The 13,275-nt window shown below is 44.3% G+C and overlaps 1 protein-coding gene across 3 annotated transcripts in view; it reads left to right on the plus strand.

Annotated features, from left to right (window-relative positions):
- Window positions 1-13,275, plus strand: part of CDYL (chromodomain Y like) — a 248,439-nt gene that overhangs the window by 167,722 nt on the left and 67,442 nt on the right. For 2 of the 3 annotated variants that reach the window (XM_082731021.1, XM_082731022.1), the window contains one exon: window positions 2,693-3,359. In XM_082731021.1, coding sequence (XP_082587147.1) covers window positions 2,693-3,359 — 667 coding nt within the window. The remainder of the gene's footprint in view (window positions 1-2,692; window positions 3,360-13,275) is intronic. The other variant, XM_082731023.1, reaches the window with a different exon arrangement.

Consider the following 13,275-nt stretch of genomic DNA (forward strand, 5'->3'; position numbering starts at 1 on the left):
TGACCTAAACCTCCCAACCCTGCATCTAGTGCCTGGAGTGACTCTTGTAGACCTGCCACTTAAAAGTCATGGTTGCTGTATGTGTCTTGTATGTGTCTTGTCAGTTTGCAAAACCATATTCCCCCTGAGAATTAGTAGGACAGCAATCTGCAACTTGAATGTCCGTCCTATTTAATTCAAAGAATGGTTTTTACCCTTTTAAATAGTTGGGAAAAATCTAAAGCTTAATATTTCATGAGACCAGTAAATTATAAAACAAAATTTTAGTGTCCATAAATAGAACTGTTTTGCTTTTAATGTCTCCTCCTTTACATGTTGTTTGTGGCTGTTTTTGTGCTACACTGACAAAAATTCAGTGGTTGGGAGCCCATATGGTCTATGTGCCCCTTTAACTAAAGTTTGCGAACCCCAGTTTCATGGGTTCCCTGTTACTGGCTACCTTCGGTGTCTACACGAAGTCTGACCACTCAGTATACATAAAACATCGAAGCTAGCCTACCCTAGCTGCTGAGAGAGGGGCAGGCCTGCTGGGAGCTGGCAAGGGAAGGTTCCCAGGGGTTACAGCCCTAGAGAGGAAACACCAGTGAAAGACAAGAGGAGCAGGAATGTCATCCTCCCTTACTAGCTCTCTCTCCAGCTTTAAGAAAATGGAGGAAAGGAAAATTGGGTGCTCTGGTTTAGTATGGTTTAGTTGACCCTTGAACAACATGGGTTTGAACTACACACATTCTCCTATCCACAGATTTTTTTCTGATAATTACTACACAGTACTATGAATGTATTTTCTCATACTTAAAACTTTCTTAGTAACATTTTAATATTTTCTCCAGCTTCCTTTATTGTAAGAATACAGTATATAATACCTATACAAAATATGTGTTAATTGTGGATGTTATTGGTAAGGCTTCCAGTCAACAGGATATCGGTAGCTGTCCTGGGGGGAGTCAAAACTATATGCAGATTTTTTTACTGCCTTGGAGGTGGGGGTTGGGGTCCCTGACTCCTGTGTTGTTCAGCTGTACTTCATGCTTCTGGAACGGAAATGGAGTTAGAAAGAAAATGAGTATTAAAATGTAGTTTCCTCTTAGGAGAGTATCTCTTTACCCCTTGTCTTTAAAACTTTTAAACTGTTTCTGCTGTGAAATTGATTCAGGTGGAATTTTCCAGAAATACATCTTTTACTTACATTGAAATACTTAAGCCCTTATGTAAAACTTTTCAAAGCAAAGGAGCAGGGGGAAAAAAAATCACTTTCAGAGCTTGCCGTGCTATATTATGGACTGTGTGGACTTACATATGCAGGTCCAACATTAGTTATTAAGTAATAATCTACAGAGATTATTAGTTATCTCTGTAGAGATCTGTTAGGCATGAAATCTGCCACCTGCTGAAACAAGTCCTTTCTTTATCCTTAATCCTTTTTGCACAGAAGCAATAATGTGTATTTAACTTTAAACTTTTCTATAGTTAAGGGCTTTAATTCCCCATGTCCCAGGTAGAAATATTGGAAAGTTTTTGATAAGGATGGATTTTGAGAGTAGGGGAAATGATGAGGTAAATTGTTCTCCCGTTCTCCAAAAGTGTTTATTGTCGTACCCTAAATTAGCCTCTGTTATTTTGGAATGTTGGAAAACCAGGTATACCATTATGTCATCTGACCTGACCTGTGGCTTTGCCAGATATTTATTGATGTTCTTGGTAATTGATGGGCGTAGACATTGCATCCTTAATTAAAGAGCTGCTCTGTGGCTGTAGGCCTCTCCCTACAAGGTACAGAGATGCATGCTGCTGCCGGGGAAGCAGTGGTTTTTATGTTAATAACTATAGAGAGGTTCCAGCAGATTCTGAGTATTTCCCCATAACATGGGGATATTATGTCAAATAGATTTTGTTCACCTGAATCATCAAAGATCTCCCGTTTACACTTAATGTGAAGGGAGCAGAATTTGTCACAGTAATAACTATCTTCAGTGGCAAATTCATAAACCAGTGTGAATTCATAAATTAGGTATGGGATGTATTGATCATCACATTGAAAGATTAGCCACATCTCCCTTTGAAGATGTTAGTGTAATATAGTTCAAACCAATATTCGGAGGTCAGTAGCTGATCATTCCAGACCATTTTGTTACTGATCCAGCATCACGTGCTCTATGCACCTCTCTCACTTGTAACCGAGTGCTTCTCAGTGATACTCTCAGTACTGACCGTTTCTTCCATGAGCCGGTTCCGCACGTCAGGAGGCTCCGAGCCCTGTGCAGCTAGCTGTGTTTACAGCCAAGCTGTGCTGGAGGACGGCCTGGCCTGGGTACCCTGAGGATGACCAGGTGGAAGGCTACAGATGATTAAGTCCTGTTCCAGCTGTAACTGAAAACCAACTCAGGTGGTCAGGGTCTGAGGTAAAAATAAGAACAGAGCCCCCTTTGAATCACAGAAAAATAGGCTACCTAGTGTACATCCATGTATTCTGGGCATAAAATTTTAGCATCTTGTCTGACTTAATTTCAAGGAAATTGCTAAAATCCCCAGTGTCCCGTTCCTGTGCTCTTTTCAGATGATTCGGCTTAGGAAAGAGATGGTCATTTTCCTTTTCTGTTGTGGTTTTTATTATGTCTGATGCTTCCTTATGAAACCTCCCCCCCTTTTTTCCAGATAATACGTTGACACCTCTTTCTTTTCTGTTTATAAACAGGTTGAAAGGATCGTTGACAAAAGGAAAAACAAAAAAGGGAAGATAGAATATCTGGTTCGGTGGAAAGGCTATGACAGTGAGGACGACACTTGGGAACCAGAGCAGCACCTTGTGAACTGTGAGGAATACATTCATGATTTTAACAGACGCCACACCGAAAAGCAGAAAGAAAGCACACTAACCAGAACAAATAGGACCTCTCCGAACAATGCCAGGAAACAGATCTCCAGATCCACCAACAGCAACTTTTCTAAGACCTCTCCTAAGTCACTAGTGATTGGCAAAGACCACGAGTCCAAAAACAGTCCATTATTTGGTGCCAGCCAGAAGTTCAGGAAAAACACAGCTCCATCTCTCTCAAACCGGAAGAATATGGACCTAGCAAAATCAGGTATAAAGATACTTGTGCCTAAGAGCCCCATTAAGAGCAGGACCGCAGTGGACGGCTTTCAGAATGAGAGCCCTGAGAAACTGGACCCCGTCGAACAGGGTCAGGAGGACACAGTAGCCCCAGAAGTGGCAGCCGAAAAGCCAGTCGGAGCCTTATTGGGCCCTGGTGCAGAGCGAGCTAGAATGGGGAGCAGGCCCCGAATACACCCATTAGTGCCTCAGGTGTCTGGCCCCGTGACTGCAGCCATGGCCACGGGATTAGCTGTTAACGGAAAAGGTGAGTGTCCAGGTGAGCTGCTCAGCGGGCAGCGTCCCTGTCGATGGCCACGGGCTATTTCCCAGCATGCTGTTGATGTTCTCAAGTTGTGTAGGCACCCTTCTGTACGTGTTGGTCTTGCTCTGGAGGGCAGGCTGATGCAAGTGTGGGGAGTCTGTGGACTAGCACCTCTGAGAGCTGGTGCAGCCTCTCTCTTTACTTGAAGCCTTTGGCATTTCTCTCTTCAGTCACCGCTAGCTGTCTCTGTTTAACTTGTATCCACAAACTGTCCCACCACACCAACTTGCTTAAGCAGTGTCTCCTCACTCGAAATCTGCTATGCTTGGTATGTTCCTTTATGGCAAGTTTCTCTGTGAACCTTTATACATCCAAGACGCTGAGTCTCACGTTAAGGGTTCATCTGAATTTTCTAAAGGTGACCTGTATTGATTAGAAGTCACGAGCCTTATTTTGCTGACACGTTTAGATAACCGGAAATGCCTTTCGAGGAAAGGTACCAGTCATGTAACAGAACCTACAGGACTTGCATTTGTTTGTCTGTAATCATCAACTGTTCAGATCCCACTGTCCCTTTTTCAGAGTAGGAGTCCACTCAGCAGAGGTGGTGGTTTCTGTTGGGTTTCTGCTCCTGCTCCTGGGTTCTACAGCTTGCCTGACTGTACCGTGGCCGCCCAGCTGCTAAGATTGCACAGCCGGGGTTAGCACACACCGCTCCCTTCCCCAGCTGTCCTCATGCCTCGGCTAGCCACCAATGTTTACAGAATTCTGTTACAGGTTTCTCGGATGTGAGCCCCACTAGCTTCCCCTCACCTTGGGCCCTGGTCATTTCTTACCTGCCATAGCTTTCTCACTGGTCTCCCTTCTTCCTGCCTGTTGATGGTTTCTGTCCATCTTCTGTAGTTCTTGGACGGGGGTGGGATGCCGATGGGTATCCCCATCAGCGGTCTGACCCGACCACCGCCACTCTAGTTAGCAGGCTTGCTCCTGAGTGTCTGCTTGGCTCTCACCCCATCTCTGCTCCCTCCCTCTCTGCCAAGCGCATAAAGCCTTCCCTGCCCCTCAGGGTCCCCTGGAACTCCCACTCTGCCTTCTGCTTCAGGAACCCCCGTCCCTGCGTCCTCTGTTTCAGGATTGTAACTGCGCCTTATCTGTGTGTCTCTGCCAACTCCCTCTTAGTAGAGTCAAATGCAACAAAGGGAAATGATGTCAGTTTGGAGGGGGAGCCCTTCCCTTAAGGAGAACTGTTCACCCGAGACACTGCCCTGACCATCTTGCTCTGGCACATCAATGAGTTTTGGCTTAGATCTTGTAACAACAATGAGGGGAGGGATCTAAACTGAAATCTGGGTTTCCCTTGAGACAGTAAGTTGCAGTCTGGCTAGTGCTGTTCAGATAACACGCTTTACCCAAATGCCGCTTTTCTTCCTTGCTCTGAAAGTTTCGCCCTCACCTGGAGCTTGTATCATCTTGTTTACTGAGTTCACTTCCTGAGTGGTTGGCCTGCTCAGAGATAGAGTTTTCTTTCACATCCCTGTCAATGAAGGATCGTAGAAGCTCGGAGGCGGAAGAGACTCTGTTAGCCATCTGAGTGCGTGCTCTGTGCCGCAGCGAGGGAAGTGGAGTCCACAAAGACTGGTGCTCAGAGAGAACTGAAGGCAGAGGTGAATCAGAACACGTTTCTTACATCCTCCTCCCGGTTCTGGCCTTTGCTTGCTGCCTCCGTACACGAGGAGCATCTCCTTCTCTGTTGATGACTCAGGACCCGGTGCTCTGCTGGGCTGCTGGGCTCTGTGCAGCGGATAAGGGCAGGGCAGCTGCTCACTGGGGCCAAACCCAGCGCACGGCCTGTTTCTGTGCAGCCTGCAAGCTAAGAATGGTTTTGACACTTTCTAATGTTTGAAAAAACTCAAGAGCAATCCTATGTAATCTATGTAATGACATGTTGAAAATATATAAGAAATCAACTTTCTGTATCTGTGAAGTTTTTTAGAGTTGAGTTTTGTTTTCTTTTCCTTTTTTTAGAGAGAGGAGAGAGAGAGACTGTCTTTTTGTTTTTGGAGAGAGAGAGAGAGAGACGGGGGAGGGGCAGATGGAGAGAGAATCTTAGCCCAGCGTGGAGCCCAATCGGGCTCCATCCCACAGCCCTGAGATCATGACCTGAGCCAAAATCAGGAGTCAGAGGCTTCACCAACTGAGCCACCCAGGAGCCCCTCCATAAGTAAAGTTTCATTGAAGTACAGCCACATTCTCATTCATTGACTTACGGTCTGTCACTGCTTTCTAGTTACAAGACAGAGTTGAATCATTATGAAAGAGACTGTATAGCCTGCAAAGCTGAAAAAATTGGCAGTCTGGCCCTTTACAGAAAGGGTTTGCTAATCCTTGCTCTAGGAAGTCGTAGTCCCAGGGCAGTATTTTAGGAAAATAAGGAAACACAAAAGGCTTCAGAAGATCTGTGGTTCCCCTTTGTCCACAAACATTGTGTGTACATACACTGTTAAGGGTGGTGTGGGGGCATGATTTTCAAAATTTTTTGACCCCAGAGTTTCCACATTTTGTCTTCACCACAGCTATGCAGGCTTGGTTGCCCTCAGCAGAGCTTCCAGCTTTGTTATAAAAGGAGAATAATGCCTTTGATTTAAATAAGGAGTTAGTGATTTCCTTTTTTATTATTCTCCCCATTTTGAAAAAAAATTTTAATGTCCATAAAGGTGGCTTTGGTTAAAACCACCAGGAACGTGTAAGCAAAAAATCTTGAATTATTTCATCTTGTTCTGTAGAGTTAGATTGATTGATTGGGATGAGAGTAACACTGTATTGGCAAGGCCCTCGTGACCTCCTTCCTCTCCTGGCCCTGCTGTTGAGACTACTCTTATCTGCTTCGATGAGAAAACCAGAAGCCCCTCAGGAAGGTCTTTAGGACAGCGGTAAGTGACATGGCCATGATCTAAGTCAGGCTTGCAGATTAAAAGGGAAAAGGACCATCTCTTCCCTCTGGACCTCCCCTTGGAGTGTCCTTTCTGAATGAAATATGATGGCAAAAGCCAGTGGTGTCTTAGACAGCATGGCCACCTACAGGCAAATGCTTAGGTGGATTAATGCCTTTGCTTCTCCTCACCCTTGTCCTTTGTAGAAAGATGCTTTGTTCTCTCCTTGGGAAAGTAAGCTTCAAGAAGGGACTTTGTTTCTCCAAGGCTAAATCCGCTGTTCTGGGGCAGTGCCTCTGCATAGTAGTGCTCTGCCAGTGTTTGTGGAGGGAATAGTTCCAGTAGAATGGGTGCTCACTAAAGACAAGGATTGGAGTTCTTTGTAGCCCTGTGGCTGGGTCACACTCGGTGTGAGGGGGAAAACAATATTGAAATGGCAAGGTACGGAGACCAGAAGTACAGGAACATTCAAGAAAACCTATTACTAGCCTAGCCCTTGGGGTGTTTCTTTCCTAAGAGAACAGTACTGAAGCTGTGTCAGGCTGTTGGTCCACACTCATAATTTCTTAAAGGAGTTATTTGTTTTTACTTTCCACATTAATTTTAGAGCTACATAAGAAAACTGATTTGTTGTTTTAAAACTAATTGAACCAGATACCCGTGGAGTCACTGGGAAATGAATCATCTTATTCAAAACATTAATCATGTGTGTACGAGGGATACTTTTGAAACCAAGCACAACAGATATTTAAATATCTGTTAACCAAGAGAGTAAATGTTTCTGAAGAATTTTAACACACACGGTTGCTTTTACGGGATAACCATATGTATATTTGGTTTATAACTGTTTTAAGTATGAAACAAAGGTTTAAAAGATGACTATATTGTTTCACTCAGAAATAGGAAAAATTTTAAAGTTAGGTGTGACTATCTTCTTTCTACTCTTCTTTGTTAATAAGTTAATGATAGTATTTTCTTGCTCTTTTAATTTAAGCCTAACAAATTAATCCTACAAAAGAAGCAACTGCTTTTCACAACTGGATTGTTGTTACTTTGTTCTTTTATGAATTCAAATATTTAAATGCTCAGCGTTTGACCAGTATGACCCTTGAGAAAACAGTTAACACAAAGTGAGGTCTAAACCCCATCAGTGTTACCAGGTGGGGTTGCTGCTGGAGATTAAGCTAAAACCATCATATACAGGGAGAAAGTGAAGAAGTACTTAAACATACCACAAGTCTTCGATCGTGTGAGCATTTCCATCCAAGGAGGCTCCTGGGAGAAATTGTTCGGGAAAATTTGGTTTCTTCTGAGGAGCTGGAGTGTAAATTCCCCTCGGTGAGAATATGAAGCTGATGGTCTCTCTCCCTTCCCTGCTATTATCAGGGAAGCTGGTGTTCCACCCACAGAAGAGGCCTGTGGTCCCCTGGGGCCATGTGTGATTTATGTGCTGAGATTAGAATTTAGCTCCAGGGAAAATTAAGAGATCGGGAGACCACTGGCAGAGGCTGCTCAGCAGGCCCCAACAGGAGAAGTCTACCGGGAAAGAGGGGACAGTTGAAGCTGTCCCTTGCAAGCAGTCTCTTCGAAGGACTTGGCGTTGGGCACAGGCAGACGTTTGTTTACTGGTGCCTCCTGTGAAATGGGTTCCATGCTGGATGGTTTCCACGTGTCTTACCTCACCGGGAACAAATCTACCTATACATAGATTACAGAACCTAAAATTGAACCATAGGGGCATCAAGTTTTGAGGCAAGCGGATTGCAACTCCGTGCCCCACAAAGCATTGACTAGAATGCCTCAGGTAGAATGATGGGGTGGTCTAGACAAAACTGTTCCTTCTTCCGAGAGGAAGCTCAGTGGGCCACAGAACTCTTGTGCTAGCGCATCTAGTGGCGTCTTAGGCACAGAGCTCTTGGAGAAGAGGCGCTCGTCTAGCAGCAGCAGTCCATTAGCGTGAGGAGTTAGTCCCCTCCAGGACTCTTGGAGGACATACCAACCACAGTCATTTCATTTTAAAAGTTAAAAATGTGCTTCTCTTTGCCGCTGATGTAGAGCCAAGGCCTTTTAAGAAAGGGGTACTTTGCTTTGCCGTTTGCTTGCCCAGTCAAGCCCTTTCCTTATGGTGTGGGTTCATTGGTTAGAGTGGCGGGGTGTGGGAAGTGCTTCCGTACCTCACCGTCTGCTGTTGCCGCTGCACCTCTCACTGAAGCGGAGCAGAAACTTGGATTCTTACAAGTCCAAGTGCACAGGCCTGGGATGTTTTTTTCATTTTTCTCATTTTCTCACTTGTATCTGATTTGACAATTATTTTCACTTAGAGACTTTCCAGAGCGTTAGACATCATTTCCCTTGAGGCCTCAGCTCACCTTTTGTAATCGTGTCTCCGATCTTATGTAAAAATGGATTAAATATGATAACAAGTTCAGCGGGCCTAAGAAGTTTAGAGGAAAAAAGCCAGCCGGCTCCTGACCAGGGCACATCCCAGCAGGAGGGCACACCAGCCCCTGGGGTTCAGGGTTTGAGGGCATTGTTGAAGGGCGATCAGGACCTGGGGAAGTGGTGACCCAGCGAACCTACTTCAGAACCTTAACTGTTTAGTTTTCTCTTTTCGTTTCCACTCTCTTGAGTATTTTTTCCATTACCAGTGATTCTCCGAGCATGGTGTCCAGAGGAGCCGCCACAGGAACTCTGGGGGGCCTATTAGAAATGCAGGTCCCCGGGCCCCCTATGCTTCCTAGATTGGAATGTCTGCGGAGCTCAGCAGCCTGTTTCACAAGCCTTCCCAGGGTCTGTGGTGCTCGCCAAAGTGTCGCAACGACCCAGTGTGCCATGCTTTATTTTAAATTTGGTTCTAGAGCAAGATGGGAAATAAATAAAAACACTGCTAAATACTATTTATAGTATATTTTAGATTTTTATGGTGCTCCTATTGTCTCGTGAGGTTGCTTATTAGCCTTAGGATATCTTGATTTAAAACTGTCTTCAGGCTTTTGTAATTTGGTTTAATATTTATAATTAGAAATTTTAAATGACAGGAAAACATTATAAATTAATTAAAGCATCTCAGAGAAAAAAAAGAAAAATAGAAGCACCCCCCCCAAGCTCCACCTCCTCTTCCTCTCCAGAGAGAAATAACAGCTGTTAATAGTTCTTTCCTTCCAGAAATTTTATAAACATGCCTGTCTTTTAAACACATCAGTGAGCTCATACTTGTCATATGGTTCTCCAACTTAGGCTCTTATTTTTAATTTTGACGTATCTTGGATATAGTTTCATATCCACACAAATAGCCCTACATTGTTCCTGTAAAATTCTGTGGCTGTTCATTGTTTGAGTACGTATCATAGAGCTACCTACTCCCCGGTGATTGCACATATCTCTCAGCAGGGGGCACTTTGGCATTTGGGGCTGGATGGGTACCGGCTGAGCATCCCCAGCCCTGCCCTTAGGATGCTAGCAGTGGCCTCAGGCATGACAGATCGCCGTTTCTGTTAGACCCACCTGCCAGCACAGGGCCTGTGTCTGGGTGCATCCATTATGGGAGAACCTCAGCCGTAGACATTAGAGTTTTTCCGACACAGATGAGTACATTTTATCGGTGTTGCAACAGCAGAAATGTTAATGTACCTGAGTAATCCATAAATATAAAAACGGTGAATTTATGCAAGTAACTTAGAAGTACATTGAGCAAAATAGGCAAGTTTACTGTTACCTCCTCCCTTAAGAATACCTTTCCCTTCCGCAGAGGGAACGTTCTAGTTTGAAGGTGTCCTTTCAGACCTTGTGCATATTTACACTCTGATACGGAATCCTACTATGTACATGGTTCTGGTATCTTCCCCTTTTCTTTAACATGTCACGGATAGCTTTCTATTTTAAGACACAGATCTCTACCTCCCTTCTTTTGAAGTTTTAAACTTGATTTTTGTCTTTTTGGATGCGAGTTCGTATTTATGGAGAAGTTGCGAAGCCGCTGCAAGAGGAGCCCATAGGCTTCACCCGGGCCCACCACTTGTTTACATTCGGCCTCACTGCCTTCCCCTCCTCCAGGCTTGTGTCTGTGCCCACCTGCTCACATGCCTGCATATTCATACACACGCCCCCCTCCCCACCTGTGTGAATGCTAGCTGGACCCTTGCCCAACAAGAGTACAAGGCTGTAATAAAGATTTTGCTAGATGTTGCCAAATTGCTCTCTAAACAAGCTGTAAACATTGTGAGTGCCCATTTACCTATTACTCTTAATCAGCTTTTAAATATCTGTCAGATATTTCAAGTAGAAGATGGTATCTCGTTTTAATTTTAAAATGTGAGAGTTCTGGTTCCACAGGTTAGAATTGTTTGCATTTATTTTTCTGTTAATTCCCTTTATAGATTCTCTTGCCTCTTGAGAGGGGGACAGAATTGTTCCAACTTTTTCAAAACGTGAAGACTGAATTTGCGGGTGGTTCTAGCCCGGGGCCCACGCTGATCTCGCGCATTGGGGCTGGGGAGCACGTCCTTCCAACTGGGCATTTCAGAAGAGCTCCCAGACTTTGGTTCTCCCAACACCCGCTCCAGGACAGACGACTTTCATGCCAGGGATTAGGACGAATAGTGCCGTCGAGTCTGTGCCTCAGAGGATTTACAACAGTTTAATGAGAAGCACTCAGATTAATTTGTATTAATTTTATGGTTCCTGCTCGAGTTTTAATCTACCAAAGTGTATTTTATTAACTTGTGAGTTTTATAATTTTAAAGAAATTTGAGTTCTTTAGGTCATATGTCAGAGAAGAATCTGATTACAGTTCCTCCTCCTCTTGAACTTTGAAACTAACTGGCACAAGGGCAGAATAAAAACAAGTCAACAATGCAAGTGAAATTCCTTTTTTGAAAATATTTGCTCTTGTTGGCACCTACTGGTGGGGGATGAATACCTCATTTGTTTTGGGGCATCTGGGCAGTTCAGTCTGTTAAGCATCTGCCTTCATCTCAGGTTATGACCCCAGGGTCCTGGGATCCAGCCCCTATGCTGGGCTTTCTGCTCAGTGGGGAGCCTGCTTCCCTCCTGTCCTCTCCCCCTGCTCCGGCCGTCTCTCGCTAACTTGCTGAATTTCAAATAAATAAAATCTTTAAAAAAAGAACAAAATCGGGGCGCCTGGGTGGCTCAGTGGATTAAGCCGCTGCCTTCGGCTCAGGTCATGATCTCAGGGTCCTGGGATCAAGTCCCGCATCGGGCTCTCTGCTCAGCAGGGGGCCTGCTTCCCTTCCCCTCTCTCTGCCTGCCTCTCTGCCTACTTGTGATCTCTCTCTGTCAAATAAATAAATAAAATCTTTAAAAAAAAAAAAAAAAAAAAAGAACAAAATCCCATTTGTCTTCTGCATTCCCATTTTTCTTGCTGTTATCCTTAGCAGGGTGCTAGCCTTCTAGACTAGCATCCTGTATTTTAGGAACAAGAGCAGCTATGTACTATATAGTGTATGAGCCGTCCGGTCTTATCCCAAGCTGTTCTGTGGCTTTTGTTCTGACTCCAGTTCCTCTAACATTATTCTTCCTCTTTCAGAGAACACTTGTTTTATAGATGAGCCTGGTTGGGGAAGAGCAGAGTTGGTAGAACAGTAGGGTCCTCATGATAACCTGCTTCTGATGTCAGTTGTCTGTGTCACTTTGGGGAAAGGGATTATTTATAAGCCTCATTCCTAGTGTTGCTAGTACTCTGTTAGTCGAGACTCTCTCTCGAGTGAAACTGAACTCAGATTGGCCTCAACAAACAAGCAAACACAAATGCCGTCTGTTGGCTCAGGTGAATCCGTTGCCTGCCCCCTCTCTCCACCTCTGGGCTCTCTTGGCTTTATTTAGGCAAATCTGCCCACAGGGAAGGCAGGTGCTGTCTGCAGTTCTAGCTGACATCCCAGCCCTCACAGCAAACTAGGCAGAAGTGCCAAGAGAGGAGATGAGCTTCCTCCAGACTCTGGTTACCCAAGCAAAACCCAAGGCTGTTAATAGTAGGAGCGGACTGAGCTCTTGACAGTCTTGACACGATTAAGATTACTGAGTACACTTGGAACCTAACAATGCTTTCCTAAGTTACAGAATATTGTGATTGTTAAATGTGGAATAGTAAGTGAATAATAACTTCAGTTCGTGTTTTAGCTTTTGGGCAGGCCTCTGAAACCTACATAATCTTCTCCCAGTACACCCCGATGTTGCTTAACTATGAGACTGAACTCTGTGTTCACCTTTTCATTTTTCTACTTGTGTGTCATTATGTGCTCTTCTTCCTTCAGAGCTGTGAGCCTTTTGAGGGGGTTGGGGGTGTGCTAGGCACCATGTCTGTTTCCTCCTAATTTGGTATGTTGCCTTTGACAAGGCAGTCACATTTTTCACTACAAACGAGGAAAGGTTGTGTTCGAATCTGTTCATTAGGGACCTCTTAAAAGAAGACCCTTCAGAGTCCTGTTCCTCACGGTACTTTCGCTCTGGGCAGAGTCTTAAGTAGCTTGGCCTCGCAGGCTAGGTAGAGGAGCACTGATTCTTCAAGGGAATCTCCAAAAAAGTAAAATCTGGCAGAGGAGATCCAGAGAAAGGTCCAGAACAAATTCAATAAAACTTAGGATGGTAGAGTGGGAAAGCATTGTGGCAAACACTGTAATCTTGTTTAGAATCTTCTCCATTGTCTGGGCTCATTGTTTACCTATAATAGGTGCTTAACATTTGTGTGTGAGCTAGTGAGTTTTTGGAGTTTTCTTCACTTCACTTTCATCATTAGTGTTTGTCTTCTAAAAAGGCTCCTTGTGGAAAAGGAACAAAGTTTGTGGGGGGTAGTTGAGAGGAATTGCTGAGGAAGTAAGAGCCAGGGCAAGTTTTGAGCCTGCTTGCAGATATGGAATGACATGTAATTCTTTGAGCTGGAAGAACTCAAGAAAACATCTGTAGGTTAATGATGCAGAACATCTCTTAAAAATACCAGTGAATAATTTTGCTCTATATGACAATATCCAGGAGGC

Source organism: Mustela nivalis (assembly GCF_964662115.1).
Source record: "Mustela nivalis genome assembly, chromosome: 5".
Classification (NCBI taxonomy): Eukaryota; Metazoa; Chordata; class Mammalia; order Carnivora; family Mustelidae; genus Mustela; species Mustela nivalis.